A 21,728-nucleotide genomic window follows, 5' to 3' on the forward strand; every position below is an offset into this window, starting at 1 on the left:
CAAAATTTTGGTGCCATGGACACCTGAAATTTTAGTTTTGTTTGCTATTTTGATCTCTGTTTTGTGTTTTCTTTATACATGTCCTTTCTCACAACTCTTTTTTTCTTCAGCAGCAGATCTTTTAATGTACCTATTTGGTCCACTAGTACTTCCTTTTCAAGTAAACAATTTCAGGCAAATATTTTCCATCAGAGATTTAGTGACATTCATATTTTAATATTAGCTTTTTATATTTACTGATATCAAAGTCCTTCTGAACTTATGTATTGGCTTCACTGATTTTTAAAATGAACTTTTAACACAATCAAGTGGTCTGACACCATGATAAATGCACCATCTGGTCTTTGAAATTTAGTAAAATTTGCTTTGCAGTCTAGTATGCTGTCCATTTTCAGAAACATTTGCTGGCGTGCTTGAAGATGATGCTGATACAGAACGTCAACTGTGGATTGTGAACTGCTGCTACTGTAGTGTTTAGAAATACTTGCTAACAGTTACTAATTGATACTTCCAGCTCCTAATAAGATAGGCTTTCTCTTTGTAATCTGGCTAATGTTTGCCTTTGAACTTTGTCTGTAGGGTAAGTTGTAACTTTTTGTCATTGGGCAGCGATCCTGATCCTCTTGGAGCTTCCTGCTTAAGTTTTATTTTCCTGGTGTCCAGTGAATACCACCACCTCTATTATTATTTGCCTAACATATATTGTCATCTCCTTTTTTCCTTTCAAATTTTCAAAATCTCTGTTTCTAAATGTGTTACTGAAAATAGCATGGAGCAGGGATTTATTTTTATTTCTTTTGGAAACATCTCTCATTAAATCGTCAGAACAAACCCTTTACAACTGCAGAAGCAAGGTCCGGCCTCTCATCCGTCTCTCTTGTAGCCCACAGTGTCCTTGCTTGTCCTTTAGGATTAGCCACTAATGAAAAAGGAATTCTCTGGCTTAAGTGAGTGGTATATCTGGCCCCGGCTCAAAGAATCATCAGCTCCTGCAGTAGCTAAGAACCTCGACGGCCATTGTCGCCCAGGGATGGTTTTGCTTAGTGGACTCCCAGCCTTGGCTAGACAGTAACTACCACCTGAGATGTAATCCCTCAGTCCCCTGAAGCCCCTGGTCATCATAAACATTCCCTAAAGAGCATGGCATTGCTGACCAATCAAAGGGAAGCCACAGGCAGCACTGGCCAATCAGGAAATGGGACAGGAGTTGAACCTGTATTGCTGAGCAGCAACTTCATAACAACTTTTTATCCCTAACCCACGTGGAGCCTGGGAATGAAGCAAAAAATGCCAGATTCCTTGCTTTATGCTTCGCACGCAAATTCCTACTTCTTCCATCAACCCAGAAAACTTCCTTGATCGGCTTTTTATACATTAGGCAAGTAAACCTAGGTTTGCGAGTTCTAAGGGCAACACCTCCACCTAGTTTGGGAGACTGTTCTGCAAAAATGATACACCTAATTCACTTGTTCAAATTGCTGATTTAATTGTAGTGATTACCCTATTTCTTATTTCTCTGTTTCTTTCTTCTTTTTTTTTTTCTTTTTTTGGATTGAATAATAATTTTATATTTCCCCTTTGAATGTGGCTTGTAGGATATATTCCTTATTTGGTTTCTAGACAGCTCTTTCCTATTGTTTAGTAGTTATTCGAAATATTACACTTGCTTATCAAAGTCCAAAGTGAGTACTTTTACATTTTTCCTGAGTAATTACAGTAACTTAGAAGATCTTGACTTAGCTTTTCTTCTCCCTATTTTATTCTATTGTTTCCACATATCCCAGCCAAATTTTCTTACTTCACAAGAGATGAATATTCCTGCACCATATGATCAATTATTATTCAAATTTCCCCATATTTATCTTGCTAGTTAATCTTTTTTTGTGTCTCCCATTCCTTCTCAACAAAGTACATTCTTCTTTGGCACAGAGCCTTGGCAGCAAAGTCTTCCGGTTTTTTATTGTTTCAGAATATCTTTATTCTTAAGACACTTTTTGCAAGCTACACAAATCTAAGTTGACAGTAATTTTCTCTCAGCTTAGTGTAGCTGTAATTTCACTGTCTGTTGCCTTTAGTGAAGTCAGCTAAAACTTTGTTGCTGTTTTGAAGATACTAAAGGCTACCTTAAGACTGTCTACTTTATCTAGATGTTTGGCAGCTTGACTGAAATGTGTCTCTGTGGATTTCTCCTCATTTATTCTGCTCAGTATTCATTGCTTTTCTGTAATCTGTGCTTTAGTGCCTTTAAATTCTGGAAAATTCTCCTTCCCTGCCCATTTCTGGTATTCCAGTAGCCTTTTCCGCCTGTCATCCCCTGTGCTTCATAACTTCCATATCCTGTTTTCCATTTTTGTGTCTCTAGGGCTACATTCTACATATTCTTTTACTCATCTTCGCAATTCAGTAATGCTCAGTTACGCGCTGTTAAAAAGTGGAAATGGAAATTCTAATATCTATTATTCTGTTTTCACTTCTGCAACTTCTGTTTATCACTTTCTTAAATCTTACTGTTCTTTACCACATTTCCAATACTTTTCTCTACCACGCTGACACGGGGTTGATAACTGTCCTATCTAGTGACTGCTCTGCTGTGTGCTCATGGTCGGTTGTTGCATTTCATGTAAGTGTCCTTGACTGTGAACTGCTCCTCTCCATTAGCAGTCTATTTAGATTTTTTTACATTTCCTCTGCTTTCTTTTGCCAGCATTCTTAGTGGCTACATTTCAGTCTTCTTACCTGACTGATCTTTCTCAATATCTTTGATCATCAACATTTTGCTTAATATTCACAAAAAATGCTTCCAACAGTATATTCCAGATTGCTATTACTCATGCCTTCTATTAATATGTATATTACTATGCTAATGTTTTAATTTTTCTAATGCTCATTTATAGTATAACTACTTTTTTTCTATCACTTTGTTCTTTTTAGTTGATGTAAGGGCACTTCAAAAGTTCATGGGAAAATAGAATTAAAACATAAGTTCATTTTATGGCAAAAAGATTTTTAAGCCCATGTATTTGTCTTCTGCCAAGTAAACTTATCTTTTACTTTGATTTTCAATGAACTTTTTGGATTCTTTTAGTATAAAAATTTCAAGTCTTCCTAGAAAAACATTAGCTATACTTTGAAGCTTTTTCTTTCTTGTATTAGTTGTACTTTTTTGGGGGGGAGGAGGCTATAGCATCTGGTGGTGTTTTTTTTTAATTCATGTTTTTAAAATAACATGCTGGGTAAGCCTGGCATTTTGACCCAGCAAGTTAAGCCATCATTTGTGATGGTGGAATCCCAGATTGGAGCACTAATTCAAGACCTGGGTTCCTGACTTAGTCTGGACCAAACTCTGGGCATTTTAGCCATTTGGGGAGAGGACCAGTGCATGGAAGATTTCTTTGTCTCTCCCTCTCTGCAATTTTGCATTTCAAAATTCAAAAATAAATAAATCTTAAGGAAAAAAATCATGTTGTTTAACAAAAAGTGTGTATATGCCCCTTTCTAGTACACTGATATTTTTCCAACACACCTTGCAGGTCTCTCTCTTAAAAATGGATAGGTATACTGAATGGAAAGTAAGAGGAAAGAGGTCTTCAGGCAAACAAGGCGTCTAAACACTCTCTTCTCCTAATCAAATAGCAAGCACACTGCTTTAGGAATGTAGACCTTTTCAAAAGAATACATTTACCCATTTATTTGAAAAGTAGAATTAACAGGGAAAGAGAGAAAGGGATATACGCACACATATGATATGCATATGGAGATATATCAATATATACATATACTGATATATCGATACAGGCATAAGTATACATGGACATATATATATCTATAGATATCTCTATATAAATATTTGTATCTATCTCATCCTCTCTTTCCCTGTTAACTCTGCCTTTCAAATATATATACAGACAGAGAGGGAGGGAGGGAGGGAAAGGAAGGGGAAAATAGGAAGGAGGAAGAGAGGGAGGGAGAGAGAATATTTTCCTTTTATGGTTTGCCCTGCTCCACCCAATGACCATAATAGTTGGGGTTGTGTCAGGCTGAAGCCAGTAGCCAAAAACTCCATCTGGGTCTTCCATATGGCTGGCAAGAACTTAAGTACTTGCACTATCTCAAGTACTCACTAGCTCCCAGACACATTAGCAGGAACCTGGATTGGAATTTGTACAAGTTGGGCATCAAAGCAGCTTCCCAATATGGGATGTGAGTGCCACAAAATCCCCCACCAACAGTGTCTAATGTCTATTTTCCCCTTGAGAAGTTAATTCTTTTTCCTCTAGCCATTTGTGTCCTGAAATATCACACTATATTCCATTAAATATGTACACTGATAACAGGCTAACATGTATGTCATGTTTTTGTGAATATAACAAATAAAATTATTGCAACTAATCATCATACACAGCACCAAGCTGGAGATTTATTTTTAACCCATCTTCGCAATATACTTTATTCAATTACAGCATTAACTCCCATTGTTTCAATTACTAACTGAATTTCATGTTTGTCATCGTATGTTTCCATAGATTCTGTTTTGTTTTCTATTTGTAACTTCCTCTGAGTGAAGTGATGGCGTTTTCACTTTGCCTCCAGGCCCGTTTTTAAGATCCAGCAGTATCACAGACTCCATTCTATTTCTCTCTTATCTATTTGTTTCCAACTAAGGTCAAATGCTCATTGTTGAGTAAATTTTACTGTGCTTTTGTCTTTAGGTTTCTTGAGAGGAAAATCAAGCTGGACACTCTGAGCTAGGATGGGGGTGATGGGGTTACAGGAGGAATACTGGCTGAGGTGTTTCTATTCCTGCTGCAGTCTGCACCTGTTCTCTAAGGGATTGCTCCTGGGCCTCCCCAGGGCCGACCCCAGCACCATTTGAGCTCAAACCACTTGAGTTTGACTTTTTCTGCTTTTTGTGAGTCATGACTTCCCTTGCTCAGAACTATTTTTTCTGAAGAGTCTATCCACTTCTTGGTTTGGCTGATGTCATTTGGTCTCGTGGTTACGGCTATCACAGACTGACACCCCTCTGATATCATTTCAAACATTACTTATCTGTTTGAGAGGCAGAGAAACAAAGAGAGACAGACCATCACCTGCACTCACATCACCCTTCCCCTGCTCCAGCCCCAAAACCACATACAGACAGCTCCCAACCACAGATTCACTTCTCAAAAGTCCACATCAGCCAGGACTGGACCAAGCTGAAGCATAGAGGAGGAACCTCCAACAAGGTCTCCAAGGGGGTGGCAGGGACCTAATTATTTGAGCCATTCTTACTGCTCCTTGGGGTCTACAACAGCAGGAAGCTGGAGGTGGGCATTGAATGTAGGTACCCTGATGTGGGATGTAGCCATTTTAACTGCTAGGCTAAATAAACACCTGTTCTCTGTTGACAGCCTACAGTTAAGTGGGGACTCTGAAAGCAAATGATAAAGTACATTAGCACAGCCTGTGAGCTGAACAAATACATTTGTGGGACTTCTGAAATGTAGACATAAATCATCTAATATTTAAGCTTCTCAAAAATCAGTAAACTTTCATTTTCTAATACTAACCAACAGGTCAAACATTTAGCTAAGTAAGGGATGTAATACAACTATTCAGAATGTTCTAGTCTCAGGCACATAGAGCAGATGCCCACGTGCCACTTGGAGTTAACTGAGCATTCCTTCTGATTCCTTTTCGTAGTCCTACATTTACATACATTTTTTTCTTCTTATGTGATGTCTCTTGGTATTTTACTTCCACCTCGGCGGCTGTGCACATGGCAAATTATAACAGAGGGAGGGATAATGAAGATGTGAATGCACCTTCCTGCCTTCCTCTCCTCCGCTGACTTTCCTCCAGCTGTGCATAAACATTCTGGGCCTTCCAGTGCCTTTGTCCGGACATCTTCCCCCAAACTTTTTGCATCATAGATGCTCAGAGGAGAGAGCCATCTCACGGCTCATAACGGTGTGTAAGTGCCTAGGCCTGTGCTTGGGTTACCGGCTGCTCATGCAATCAACAAAAGCTAATCTTTGTGAGTGGGCTTTTTAGGACAATGAGCAGGACAGTTATTGCCCTCCGAGTGTTCAAGACAGTATTAGTAGTAGTGCCAACTACTATTTCATGGAATGAAAACATTTTCTTTGACCACAAAGCTCACCTACTCAGCCTTGTCTCTGAATGAGGGCACATAGATGCCCAGCCAGAGGGAACTTCTCTTGAAGGATTCTAAGGCCATTGTCTGGAGGTTTTTCTTACTTTGCCTACTCATTTTCTTTTAGAGAACTCATTATCTGCTTTAAGAAAAACTTTCCCTCTCTACATGCTAGGATCTACAATAAAACATGTTGTTTTTTTCCCCAGGGTCACTTTTAGAGACATCATTTTTTGCACTCTACTCCCTGAATAATGTGAACATGCAAAATCACTTTGAGTGAGGCTTTCTCATCCATTCGGGTAGTACTTTTAAGTAGTACCCGAATGGCCTCTACTCTTCTCTCATCTTCCCTCCTGTGCCCTCTGACTTCCTCTTTCTCCTCCATGAAGCTATATCAGAAAAACATTACTTACTTGGATTGGTGAGTCCAGAGGATAAAAGCTGAGAGTCCTAAAAGAACAGAAAACATCAATTAATTTTCTTATCTTGATGCTCAGAACACAAGTTGAACTTGAGATACATACAGATCATTTGGACTCCAAGTCGCTCATAATCTTGACCAGTTATTGTAACGAGCAATGTTTACATGCATCTGATTGTGAAGCAGTTTTGAGGACAATCACTATCGTTGTGAATCTGTATTACTGCCTTGTTTTTATCTTGAGACCAAGTACATAAAACATGAAATTAGCCCTTTGATAGTGAACAATTTAGTGCCATTCAGTACCTTTATAATGTTGGACAACTGCCACCTCTATCTAGCTGTAACATATTTCCATTACCCCAAAGTAAAACTCATTGCCCATGATGCAGCATTGCTCTGCTCCTTTTCCCAGTGGTCCCGTTCATCCCTGGCAATTACCAATTTCCACTGGCCTCAACAGATATATCTATCCTGTATTTCATATAAACTAAATGATACATGGCATTTTTTACAGTGAATGTTTTTGAGGTTCATCATATGGCAATTATCGGTATTTCATTCCTTTTCACAGCTCAGTAATATTCCACTGTGTGCATAAACAATGCCAGGAGCATGCAGCTCTCCCCAAGTCTCCCACTTGGTCTTCATCCACTGTCTTCCCATGCACCTTAGCAGGAAGCTAGTCTGGAAGCAGAGTAGCCAGGACTCAAAATTGCTCTCCTATATGGGATATGGGTCTTTCAAAAGACAGCTGAACTGGCTGGGCTGTGATGTTCACTACATATTATTTCTTATTTTTAGTATTTATTTTCATGTTGACTTTTTTCTTCTCACATATTATTGAATTTTAACCTAACTCACTTCTCTTTGAAGGTCTCTTTACTGGCTCACCATGGTAGGTGAGGCAACTTGCACACCAGAGCTACTCTACTGAACCTCTGCTGTGATTCTCACACCACTGAATGAAAAGATGATTACGGACACCCACTTAACTGCACAGCACTTCTGACTTTAGTTTGGATTCTACTGACTGCACAGGTAAACAGAATTTGAACTCAATTTTATTTGCATGACAACAAACTTTAGAAATTATTCTCTTCCTTCATAAAATTATTTACCATGATATATAAGGGATAATTTAAATGATGGGAATGTAAAAAAAGAATGAAACAACAGCATTTACAAAGCACCAAAACTACAGACCTCTGTGTGGAACAAAAATCCAGTGAAATGAGATGAACTCCTATTGTATGACTTAACAGATTTTACCAGAATTTTGTTCCATGAATATAGCTGTTATGGGTCAAAGGGTGTTATTTAACGTGAAGTGTGGCATATTCAAATACAAGTAATGATGTCTGTTTTAAAAACATGGTCATTGAAGCAGTATAAAGACAAGCAAGGCTGGATGGTAGGGATTGGGCAGGGAAACTGGGAGGGAAGTCAAGATTCCCATTCAATGAAACAGAATGAATTCTACATGCCTAACAAATATTTATGATGTTGTCAATGAGTTATTTATCTAAAGAAAAAGAATGCTCAATGTACACTCAAGATTCAGCTTTCGGAAATAGTTACGAAATGTTGTTCTTAAAATGACAAGATTCACTAAGAGCTTGCAGAAATGACTTTGAACCAATCTGGATAGACTCCAACACAAAGACACAGCCACAGCAAAACCCTTCAACAGAGCCCCTTTCCCATTAATCTACAGTCAGTTTGCATCTCAACATAAGTCAGTTTTAGTTTTGCTATGTGACCAAGTACATACTTAACCCTTCTGTGCTGTCTCTAGAAGTTGGCTTTCTGGATGCCATCAAATGGACAAGAAAAGAGATCATTGCTAGAATTAATGCCGATCCTTCAAACAAGCAACACAAGGTTCTTCTCCTCCCACACCAAGATTTGTTGCTGACACTAATGGGAAATGGAATTTTAAAATTTCTTTATACATCCTAAAACCTGGACAATGACTGCTCATTCTATATTCTTCAGCAGAGAACTGAAAGCAAGCTAACAGATGACCTGAGGTATGATTACACAGCAAATTTCAAATTTAACTGCAACATCCAGAAGTGATGAATGTCTCTTAGAATTTCTATTTTGAGTAGGAAGGGAAGATAGGTAGAGAACGGTTCCAGTAGTTGCTCCAGAAAAAAAAAAAAATCACTGGAAAAACTGTTATCCAGAGAGGCAGAAATAAAATCAATGACTTTGTGTCTAGGATGTAACCTTGTATTTCCAGCTAATATCTTCAGGGTGATGCAGTGAAACAACACATGTCAGCTCAAAATGACTGATTTTAGCCCCAATGTTCCTATGCTGTGCCACTTTGAAGGAACATGCTGTCCCATTATCACACTGAGTTGGTTCTTGTAGGCACCGGTTTCCTGATGAGCCCACTCAAATTGTGAATCATAGGGCAACATCCTCACTTACAAGGTATCTGCCGGCCACACTCAGGACCACTCAGTGCTGCATCGTAGAGGAATCCTGCCATGTTCAAGCAATACAGCACCTGCACGACAGCCCCATGTGCTCTGCCCAAACCCCACCCTCTTCCATGGCGCTGCCAGAGCTATCCAGGCCAGAATTCAACAACATGGCCACAGGGTGGGTGTCCACGGTAACTCATACACACTTGGTATCACACTTTGGAGATTTCTGAAAGCAAGGGGGCATGAAAACAGGTGGTACTCAAGCTCTGCCCCCTACTCTTTCTCCTTTGAATATTCAATTGGGATCTGCCGCAGGCACCACTCCACACTCCACACATCGGGAAAGGAAGGTATCCAGCCTGGTGAACAGCATCACTCTTTCCCTTGAGGTGGGCTGTGTTCTCTGCTCAGTGTATTTTCCTGCTGCCTTTAAATAAACTTGGCTTGCCTGCTTACCTCCGTGTCTCCTTTTTGAATTTTTTTCTGGTATGAAGATCAAGAACCTGGACCAACCCTAGCCAGGGGGCTACCCTGAATTAAAAAGATTCCTCTCCTCAGTGTGAGGTTCCCACATAGGATCCAGGACCATCAGGCTTCCTTGGACCAGAGGCCGACTGGGCTCACAGCAGGAGACAAAAGCAGCAGTCTCTAAAGGGTCTAGGCACTGAGATCCTTCCCAGCGTCACTTCCCTCAGCAAGTCCCCTCCCTAGACATCCCCTCCCTGCATGCTGTCCAAAGGCCTTCTCCACTCTTGCAAAGGTCTTCTGGAAGTGGTTCCTCTGTGCGTATCCGTTTCAGATTCCCCCAGGGGCAATCTACATGACTGACAACATTCCCAATGAGTCTCTTTATGGGTTCCAGGAGATGCAGATGCAACACACGTACAAATGTCTGAAAGTGAGATCATGACTGCCACACACGAGTGCTTCAAGTCTGTGCATCCTGTCTTCATCCCTCAGCTTGGAATCCACGTTCTGCTGCCTTGCTTTCTGCTTGGCTAACTCCTTTTGTCTACGAGGCTCTGCATAAGCAAACTCAAGGGTTACCTGTCCTTTGGAATCTTCTGCAATCTCAGGAAGACTTAACTGCCTCTTTAAGTTTTCTCTGTGTTGTGTTACAGCTCCATCAATCACTCTGTTTTCAAATATGATCTTTTTTTCCCTTAAAAAAAAACTTTACTGATGTTTACACGACAGAATACATCTGAAGCAAATAACCAGTTATTAAGCATCATAAAAAAGAACTCTGCCCTTTTTACTACCTTGATCCAAGAATGGCTTTATAACATCTACTCATCTGAGAACAATCCAAAAGAGCAGCTGCCTGTCATCTCACTTCAAGCCATTCTCAAAGTTAATCTGGTACTTTTGGTTTGGTCTGACGACCATCATGTGTGTAAGATCTAAAACTCACATGCATGAAAAGCCACTCCTGATGAGTGAGGATACAAAACTGATACAAGAACAGATAGGAATTCTTTCTTTTCTATTTTTCAATCCTGAACACCCCAACTATTTATTGACACATGGGAATTGTAAAACTTCTTTAAGATTCATTTATTTATTTCAAAGGCAGACTGAAAGGGAAAGAGAGAGAGGAAAATAGGAAAGAAGGGAGAGAGGGAAGAAGAAAGATTTCTTTTTTCACCAGCTGGTTTATTGCGTAAGATGCCCTCAAACAGCAGGGGATGAGCCAGATGAGAGCTGGGAGCCAGGAAGTCTAGGTCCCCCATATAGGTGTATGGACCCAAGCATTAGGCCATCATTTACTAGCCCCTAGAGACATTAGCAGAAAATTGGTCTGGAAACTTCCATTACCCAATTCTCAAACCCAATGTAAGATGCAGGGTCTCAAGCAGTTGTTTAACATGCTGTGTCACAATGCCTCTTCCTAAAACTCCTTCGAATGTGACATTTACCTGAAAAGTGAAGTTCACATAATAATTTTTGCTCAAGACAGAAGCAACCAGGCACACTGGTGTGTGGGAAAGCCCTTGCCTGAAACACTGTAATAAATGCTGTATATAATCAAATGTAACTCATCACCCAAATCTTATAAGGTTGCATTAATCTTGTATACTAACATGAAGGAAAAACTACTCTCAGTTAAATGTAAGATGCCATAAGCGCTTAGTAAGCAGCCCGGGTTCTCTTGGAAGAGCACATTTATGCTGTGAAGAGGTTACTTACAAACAACTTTTGGCACTCATCTGAGGATGCTTTTTCTCATATCTCTCTTTGTCTATCATCAGAAATACAGAAGGCAAGACATGTAGCTACTGTGTCTTGTGCTTTCAGACATTCTGGGAAGTCTCATAATACTGGCTGGGTTTCCCTTCCCGCTCACCAACCACCTTCTTCTCATTCTTTTCGCATAAAGGGAAAAAGGGCTGAAAGAATTTATAATTCACTGAAATGTTGAAAGAAAGAGATGTAAAAGAAGCAGTTCCACTTCAAATCACTTCCTTCCCACTTGCTGACTTTCATTCTAACACATAAAGAGAAAGGCAAGCAGATTCTGTTTTCTGGAAGGACGATGGAAGACTCTGTAGAGGGCTTGAAGGCCCAGCAAAAACAGCCTCCAGCCAGGTCTGTTGCAATGACCAGACACATAACTTCTAAGGCCTTTGGACAGCATGCAGGGAGGGGATGTCTAGGGAGGGAACTTCTTCACAAAGTTCATTTGAAACGTGTATTACCAAAAAACTCTGTTGGACTTCAAGTCTTTTCTGCACCAAAATAAACTCACCTATAATGTCATTTTCTCATAAACGTTCCAAAGCACTCTCACATTTGCATTTCCAAACTTATCAGATTGCTGTGGAAATGAAAGGGAAAAGGGCAAAGCAAATTCATCTTCTTCCTTGGCTGAAATATTCCATAATGGAGGCTCACTTGAAGGAGTCAGGCATTTTTTTTAAACCAAACTCAATTACTTTTTGAGATTTTAAGAATAAGGAAGAAATGCCTAGCAGTGTTTGTTTAGGGAACAGTGTCTTGAAATAAAGTCCTCAGAAAAAGGAAAAAGAGCCAAATTCATTACCAATCGACTTTACTACATATTACGTCCTTCGGCACGCAGACACAATGAGGGAATTCTTGCAAGTATTTAGCTAATGAATTTAGTGGCAACTGGTAACTCAGAATGCAGTTAAAACGACATTCCTAGAGAGGTCAGATGGGCCTCTTAATCTTAATAAGAACTTAATTTCATTGTTTATTACTCATTTTGGAGATTTGCCCATCAAATTCCATCAACAATTTTAGCTCCAACATACCAGCCATGATGGTAATTGCCAACATTAATAGTCTAATGAATGTCCAACTGCAATGTCCAACTGTCAGAATACTAATTTGCTGAGATACAAGTCAAGAGGCCCACTCTGCAGGAAATCAGTAATGTCTTTCATGGCAGGTGGAGTAACAGCAGCCCCAAGAATGTCTGTTTCTTTCCAGAACCTGTGTTCTTCCAAGCAAGAGAGGGACTTTACAGATATGACCGAAATAATGGTTCTGAGGGTTAGTGCTGTGGCACAACAGGTTCAGCTGTATCATTTATCCCATATCATTATACCACTTCCAATCTCAGCTGCTCAGCTTCTGATCCAGCTCCCTGTTAATGTGCCAGAGAAAACAGCCCAAGATGCTTAGCACCTGCACTTCTTCTATCCATGTAGGAGTCTGAACAGAGTCCCTGACTAGCCCCTAACCCTTATGGCTACTTGAGGAATGAATCTTCAGTTAGAGGTTTTCTTTCTCTCCCTGTGTCATTCTGCATTTCAAATAAGGTGATACTTAAAAGTAATGACTGGGAAGCGGGTAGACCCCACACAATCCTACGGGTTCTCCCAAGGTAGAGAGGAGACAGGACACAGGGAGCAGAATCCAAAGCTGCCGAGTGGTATGAGTTAATGGACGAGAACAGCCCATGGCAGCAGAGAAGGGCGAGCGAAGGCATCTTGCCCAGAGCTTTGAGAAGGAGCACAGCCCCACACACACCTTCGTTTCCCGCCCTTGAGGTCTGTGCAGCCAGACCTGGAAGACAATACAGGAATGTTGTCCAAAGTCACTAAGCTTGTGACAATGTGTTACTCTAGAAAGGGACCTAGCATGATCTTATTTCATCTGTCAGTACTTACTGTGATCTTTCTACAAAGAAAGATTAGTAAAATCCTACAGTGTTCCTGCACATTGTAAAATCCCTTATTCTTCCTAGGAAAAGCAACCAGAAATGGCTACACGCAATTCCTGCAGCAGTTCTAAACAGTAAATATTTTTCATTTGTATTCAAATTACATAATACTGTATGTTTTGAGCAATAAATAAGACACTGTTAAATTTATGTTTTAACAATTGAGATTTCTAATTGTAGATGTTTGTATACACTGCATGTGCAGAATTTCTTGTTATATAACTGAAACGAGGGCTTGACTACATCCTCAGTCCCTCTCCAGTTCCTGGTAATTACCTCTCTATTTTTTGCTTCTGTGAATTTTAGAATACACAAACTTCAGATTCTACAGCACAATCACACAGTATTTAACTTCGGTGTCTAGTTTATTCTACTTAGCTCAGCACTATAGATACGAGAACCCATCAGGATTGCAAATCTGTAACACCGACGCTCGCTCTTTGTAACTACGAACCACAAGGTGTATTGACAAGGAGTGCCATGTAAATATGACAGAGCATGATGCACGAGAATTATACATGATGTTGTACACAGTGCCGAACCTTGGAGACGTAATATCACACAAAGAAGGGTTATTGATGCGAGGTGAAAGATACACTAATTAGCTTCACTATAGTAGCCCACCTCAAATACATGTAATTTTTACTAATTTTATCTCAATAAAGCAAACAAAAAATGCAGGTTTTTACTTTGTTTTGTTCCCCCAAATGATTCACAGTCTCTATATCTTTCCAGGGGATAAACCATAATATGTATATACACTTAAATATGGACATGAAATAAAACAAAAATTTGAAAAAGTCACCCCCTACATCTGGAACTTCGAACTTACACTTTGAATATGGATATGTAACAAAGGTGCTGATTTGCATATACAAATTCATTACTGGGGCACAGTACATGCCAGGGGATGGTAAGGATTCTGTGTTTTGTTCTGCTCGGCTGCCACTAGGGAATCCACGCTGAAGGAACCATCCACTTTGATTTCCCTGGGCCAAGGGAGGCTGGAGGCCTGGAGGCTTCAGGTTGGGATGGCACCAATGAACTGCCACAGTCCTTCATTCAGAACTGTTTGCAAAGCCCAAACCACTTACTCTCTGTTATCTTTCCTGAAAACATGTGCTGACCTCTGATCACACAGCAAGGTATTGGGAAAGAGTTAAAACACACATATGTTGGAAAAGAGGATGGAGTGTTCTCAAACAATCTATGTATTTCTGAGACACTCTGCTCTTGAACTGGTCATATTTTAACCCAGTAGGATAAAAAGGGGCTAACATGTTGATGATGTTACAAAATTTTACATGAAAAGAATAAAACTGAATTCTTAATCATATCATCCTCAGAAAATCTCTAAAAGCCTAAAGCAGAGCCCAGGACAGTAACCTAGTGGCACAAGTCCTCACCTTGCACATGCTGGGATCCCCTATGGGTGTTGGTTCTAATCCTGGCAGCCCCATTTCCCATCCAACTCCCTGCTTGTAGCCTGGGAAAGCAGCCAACGGTGACCCAAAGCCTTGGTACCCTGCACCTGCATGGGAGGCTCAGAAGAAGCTGCGGGCTCCTGGCATTGAATCAGCTCAGCTCCGACCATTGTGGTTGCTTGGGGAGTAAATTATCGGATGAAAGATCTTCCTCTCTGTCTCCCCTCCTCTGTGTATATCTAACTTTGTAATAAAAATAAAATAAATCTTAAAAAAGCCTAAAACAATATTGTAAAATTGTTAAAATAAATGAGAAAACACTATTAGCATTAAGATTTTCTATGTGTGATAGGAAACCAAGCATTTCACTAGTTTTAACGGCAAAAAATAAGATTATACTAAAAATATGTGCATGATATATGCACACATCATACACATTGTATATGACGAATCCATGTGTACACCATATAGATAAACATACATCACATACAACAGACAGATGAATAAGATGCAAGTTCCTATAAATCACTTCTTTAAAGTGGCAACAGATATGAAATGGTCAACGCTAATCTTAGGAGTAACTGGGGAGATGCAAATTGAAATGATGTGATAAATTTTTCATCCACCACACAGATTTAATAAATTCAAATAGCAGGTAATATTAATCACTGGTTGAGGTATATGCAGGATCCTTGTCAGCACAGCCAAGGACACCTGTGGTTTCTGATACCTCCAATAGCACAATTCCTATTCTGGGTGCCATATCAGAGGCACTCAAGGAATTTACAAACATTGTGTTAGAATGCGTGATAACAAGCAAAACAGTCTCAACAGCCATCAAAAGGAGCTCAAAAGACTAAGCACAGTGAATCTCTACCACACCCTATTTTCTTGTTTAGAAGGATTCAGAAAATCACTTGGAAAGATCTCCAAATACACGTTGTTGAGGGAAATCAACTCTTAGCACGGAATTTATCACTGTAATACCAATAATGAACGCTTGTTTCAATAACTGAGCTTGGAAACTTAACAAACTGAATATGCACATGTCTGCCCAGGATGCACAGGACAAATGCCTCAAATGGGGCTGACCAAGTCTTGATAGTAATCCCTGGGCAGGTAAATAAAATTTGGCCCTGGTGGCCACAGACTTCATATTTTGCTATCTATCCACTTCCATAATCTGATTCTTTATAATGAGTATGTAATTATGTATCAGTAGTAGGGTAAAAAGAAATGAAAGCCCACTATTCTTGTGTGTATTATACATACAGGTCATGGCTGGTTTTCTGGTGGTTTTTTTTCTTAGAAAATACAAAATTTTTTAAGTCATAGAAAATATTTTCAGCTTAAAAGATATCCAAAAGAAATAAAATACTACTTATTACATGCCTTTATTTGTAAGACATTCATTTTTAAACATATTTCAATAATCTAATCACTCCTCCCTCCTCCCCCCGCCCCTCCACCAGGAAAGAAACAGGACATTCAATTCCACTGGATGCAGCAAATTATTGTAAGGTCCATTTCAACTCTATAAATGTAGTTAGGTAAAATGACTATCAGATTAAATATGGCAACTGACAGAGGGGGATGAAAAGTCAAGGAAGTAAGACTACAGTCTTCATTCTCCTGCTCTGAAGAATGACTGCTTGCTTTCAAGTGTTGTGGTATGGTTCAAATGCCTCTGAGTGGATCGTGCACAGAGAAAAACCAAGTCCAGGTCAACCCCATCCACTACAAGGGTCTCCACGAGTTCAGGGTTGTTTCCCTGAGTGATGCAGAAGCTCACCTTATTTGGAAATGGAAATTTGCTTTGTTCCACTTTGCCAGGTGCTTGAATAGCAGAAAGTGGGGGGAGCCAGGTCATCTCCTAAAGTGGGGAAGGGGGACAAAAATAAGCAATATTGTGATATTGAGAGCACCTCAAGTTGAAACCAAGCCCCTATGCAGTGCCCTGAGTGCAGATGCGAAATACCATCTGGTCCCGTGCTCAAATTAACCCCTGAATGAAGTGAGTGGTGTGGCTTAATCACGTGCCCTGCAAGGTTCTAACTGTCAGAACTGATTTTTCCTATAGATGACCTCTCGATGTTCCACCTTGTCTTAAGGGGCTTCTTTTCAGGGAACCCTAGTTCCTAAGCAAGGAGTAGCCCCGAGACTGGCTGGAGCCCACTTGGCCATCATTAACATTCCCTAAGGCATACAATATTGCTGACCGATAGGAGGAGGACCAAGAACACTGAGACCAACCAGGGACCCAGGCAGGCACCTCTCTCAGCTCCATCTTCATTCCCTAAGGACCTTCAGCTCACCTCTTGGGGAACCTATGAATTAGGCCATAGCTGACTGGCTCCTTGCTCTGGACACTGCAACCAAGGCTTCTACCACCCTAACATCAGCGATTGGTTTTCTGCAAATCAGGACAGGGGACTGAGTTTGGGGGTTCTGCGGTAATTCATTCAGTTGGGGGGGTTGTTTTATATCAAAGCCAAAAAATATAAAGCAGCTATGAAAGCATTCTGCGTTAAGGCACAAAAAGGATAGGAATGAATAAGAGAGGAAAGGGAGCTATTTAAAAACAGGATGTGAAACCCACTCTTAGGATTTATTTTCCTAAATTCACCAATTTTTGGTTCCATGACTATCCCCCTGTTCTACCAGGGTGACATATTTTTAACTTCGTTTAAGCCACTGAGTAAAGGGACAACTGGAGGGTGAAAGGTCTATGGAAAATGCTTTACAAAGGGACTCAGGCTTGACCACACAAAATCTACAGGTGTCTCAGGAAAAAACTGCACAGAATGTTTTGGCTTTGAGATTTTAATAAATTACTTATACTATTAGTGATAGAGAATAAGTCTCTCTAAATCCACTGTGGTTGGTAACCCATGGAGAAGCGAGAAAACGAATCATATGAATGAGAATGGCACCATTTTGATATCCCAGTTTGAAGAACAGTGCTGGAGCTCAACATGCAATAATCACTCAGATGCCAGGTGAGCTACACTTCCCCTAAGCTGGAAGAGAGGCCTCACTATGGCAGAGGTGTCAGAATGGAAGGTGGAAAAGAGGCATCCAAGGGGCTCTCTTCACTGTGCATTCACCATGCCACCTTCCTCCTGGAAAGTAGAGGCAGAGTCAGTGCCCTTTACATCTCTCCCACTGTCCCTTTCGAGCAGGCTGTAATGCAGAGCTAGCATGACTGTTGTTCAGGGAAGTATCTGTCTTTAAATGGGTATGCTATCAATGAGATCAATGGCTCTGTGTTTCACATTTTTATTGGTCTAATTGATTTGAAGGGGAGGGGGAAAAAGGGAAGCGAGGGAGGGAAACAGAGAGAGGGAGAAGAGAGATGCCCTACACTGAGACCCCTCAAAGCACCATGGTTCGTCCATGCCAGTAGCATCTGCCAACACCCTCTTGTTTACAGTCATCTGTCAGAACCCAGTTCCACTCCATTTTCTATGAAGCTACTTTTGACTGTACCTTTGTGTCATATCTACCTTCTACTGTCTTTATTAGAACACCTGCTCCCTCTATGGCGGTTACTTGCTTGTAAAACTGTGTCCTTTCTCTATTTTTTATTGGCCCCTTAAGACCTATGAATACATAAATTTGGTTGGCCCTAGAACCTAATTTAATAGTATAGCCAGAGTGCATTTGGTACTTCCTTGGAAAATACCAAGTTGGAGTACCTCTACCACCTGACTGCCATTTTCACTCCACCTTCATGATGTTTTAGCCTAGATCACTTCAACAACCTTCTAATTGGTTCTCCTCCTTCTATTATCTGTCTGTGGGCTACACTGGTGCCACCACTTCACTGTTCCCAAGTCTTCATTCATCATCATTATACACACAATGATGATGGTGATGATGACCACCACAAAGGTGCTGGTACTTCTTGGCTCTTGCAGTTTTCTTATTTATATCCAACCTTGAATCACCACCTCTGTTTTAGAGGTGAAGGAGAGTGGATGCTGAAAAGGATGAACTGATTTGCCCAAGGTTACTGAGTGGATAAACGCAACAGTTGAAGTTTGGCCATATATTCATTTCCCAACTTCCCGGCCTAGTATTTGGCTTTTACTCTATCGCAATGACCATCACAGACTTCACTCCAGCACTTGAAGTTTCTTACACTAAAAGACTACTTTTCAGCTTCATTCTTTCTGTGTTCCTAAATACCCTACCTGCTATATCCTACCATATTCACTTGGTGTAGGCATGCCCTTTCTCCAGATGGATCTGGATCCCTCTCTGTCCACTAAGGCTCATCTCAGGCATCACGGAGGTCTTCAGGTCTGCAAATCCTTCCATTCCAGTATGATAGGACAGTACCCTGATGATGCTTCTCTAAACTTGTTTTTCTTCTTTCCCAGTAACTTTTATATCCTGTTTTGGGTCACAATTTTATGAGTACACAACTCAATCTACATTTTTCTTCTGATGTCTTTTCCCTAATGGTGAAGAGAAATCATGCTTCAGAATCTTAATAATCTCTTTTTAAGAGCACTCACTTTTATTCAACATAATCCCTAAATAGGAATCCTTATAATCCCTTTCAAGAGTTCTAGGATTTACTCAATATAATCCCCTAAAGAAGGACTATGAATTCCTAAAGGGGGGAGTTTCTACTTATCTTTGTGTGGGAGCGACCATCCTACATGGTAAGTGCTCAATATAAACTTGTTGAATTAAATGGAACACTAATGTTTCAATGCAAATTTACTTGTCAATACTGGTTTAATTATAACTAAGCAATTCCCTGTGATTTTTTTCCATTTATCTTACTAAGTACACAAAGGGATAATAAAGGCATTATAGTGGCTAAAACATTAAGGCCTGCAAGAATTTCCAGAAACGTCAGAATTACATGTTTGGACTATTTTAGCACATTTGTAATATGATGCAAATACAAAATATGTTATGAAATACAACTACAAAATAACATGCAGTTTATGATTTACAATGACTTAATAAGATTGAATATTCATTATATTAGAAGTACATATTAGAATTACAGGGAGAAAACAAATACAAGCAGGCTATTTCTACTTGAAGCTCAGAGAGCTTGGTAAGCTATGTGCTCAGTAAATTTTAGAGTTTTCAAGCTGTGGGCTTTAGAATCGATCAGATCTCAGCTTGTGGTATCTTAGGACCAGAGGAGATGGGGATATTAACTAACACATTGTTTAATCATAGATTAAGTGAGATAATATCTAAAGAACATAGCATAGCTCTCATCACATGTAAGCATTAAAGAAGAGAGGATTAAGACCAAGTCGGACTTCAGAGGTTCTTTTCTCTAAAATGAGCAAAACAATTTCTCCAAATTTTAGTTCCCTAGAGTCTGAGATGAAAGAAAATAGGTAAAAAAAAAGTGTTTTCATAATGAAGGATCATAGAAACATCATCTGTAATCAAGCTAGTAATAGGTTAATATATTATGATTTCTAACAACAATTTGTAGTTTATGCTGGAGAAAATGTCCTGAAGTTTTCTCATGGAGATAAACCTCTCACAAAACATCAACAGTCACTGAGTTAAGACTTCATGAAAGTATTTAACTTGTAACTTTATTTCTGGTACTTGTTTAACGTGTAGACACAGATAAAATCTATCATTCTTCCTAAAATTTTACCAATATGGTTTTCTTTATAGAGAAAGTGCAGAGTTTCATTGAAGGACATTGGTCCTATCCCACTGTATGTCCTGCTGCCACCTAACCACCCCGCAGCATGTGCTCCTGACCTTCCCATCTAAGGCATCCCTTAGTTCCATGCCCAGAAGCCTCCCTTATCTGTAGAACATATGTTCTAAAGTCCCTAAAGCCTGCCAGAAACCATGGCTAACACTGAGTCCTAAGTATAATGTAGTTTTCCTACATACACATACCTATGATAAACGTTCACCACTTCATTTAAGGCAAGCACCTTTTAGCTTCTCTTTGGCCAATCTAAATTGGCAGCATTATTTCTCTTGTGCCTTGAAGCCAGTAAAAAATAAGTAAGAGTTACTTGAACACAGGGAGATACTACCACAACTGATCTGATAATAGACGGCTACCGAGTGACTAACAGGCAGGTCGTACATACAAAACGGATGCTGAACAAAGAACGAGCAGAATGTTAGGAGACTCAATCATGCTGTTCTGAATGACATGGACCATTTGCTCGTGGGATTTTCAATTTACTCTTTTCAAATAATGGTTGACCGTCGGGAACTGAAATTGCCAATAAGACTGCTGTGTCCCTAAGCTGCTCATTCTTGAATCATCTTGAATCATTTCTGAGGTCACGTGGAGAAGAGATGCAGCACTCAAGACCACTTACTCCAAAGGCTGGCTAACTACCTTCAGATCTTTCACTCTCCCACACCACTTCTGCACTTCTTGGATATGTTTGCCTTTTTGCACTTATTTTTCTGTCACTGAGGGTTGAGGTCACATGTTATTTCTCTGCCACTGAGACATGTTCAGCGGTGAGCTCAGGACTTTCAACCTTTTAGATGCTTCAAGTGATATTTTAAGAATCAACATATCTATTTGTATCACTCATCTTCACCAGTCCCATCTCCCTAAACGTCTAGCTACCCAAAAGACATATTGAAGAGTGAGTTTTTTACTCCTAGCATACGCTAAAATGTCAAGTCTCTTTATAGTAAATACTCACATTCCTCCAACTGAAAGAACAGATGGATGAATGATACAGGCAGAGAACACTGCATTTCTTTGGCATTCTCACTTTTTCTGTCTTTTATACCATCAACTCTGAGGAGGCCAAGGGGCACAAGAACCAGTTTCCACTTTCACATCTGCTGTACATTCGACCTTGGTTACCCCAGTCTGATGATGAACGGACTTTTATGGGCTCATTTTGCACACCCCCCTTCTCTCTCCACACAGCTATCCACTTACTCTGATGTCATTTGCATTTGCCTGGTTAGAAAGTTAAAGGTATCCATTCACCAAATAGCCTTAGTCATTAAAGAGAGAACTAAACTAAATTTTAGTGTGGCCGTTAGAGTTCAAAACATGCAGCTACAAAGATCTGCAAAGTATATTTAGTTCGTAAACAAAAAGCTGCTTGATTTTTAGAACATT

General features: G+C 40.0%; 1 protein-coding gene across 1 annotated transcript in view; it reads right to left on the bottom strand.

Annotated features, from left to right (window-relative positions):
• Window positions 1-21,728, bottom strand: part of AFF3 (AF4/FMR2 family member 3) — a 511,596-nt gene that overhangs the window by 168,961 nt on the left and 320,907 nt on the right. Inside the window, exons 7-8 of the mRNA XM_040993806.1 lie at window positions 16,413-16,493; window positions 6,556-6,592 (exon numbers count right to left, since the gene is read on the bottom strand). Coding sequence (XP_040849740.1) covers window positions 6,556-6,592; window positions 16,413-16,493 — 118 coding nt within the window. The remainder of the gene's footprint in view (window positions 1-6,555; window positions 6,593-16,412; window positions 16,494-21,728) is intronic.

Source organism: Ochotona curzoniae, unplaced genomic scaffold (genome assembly GCF_017591425.1).
Source record: "Ochotona curzoniae isolate NIBS_2020 unplaced genomic scaffold, NIBS_Ocur_1.0 contig_883, whole genome shotgun sequence".
Lineage (NCBI taxonomy): Eukaryota > Metazoa > Chordata > Mammalia > Lagomorpha > Ochotonidae > Ochotona > Ochotona curzoniae.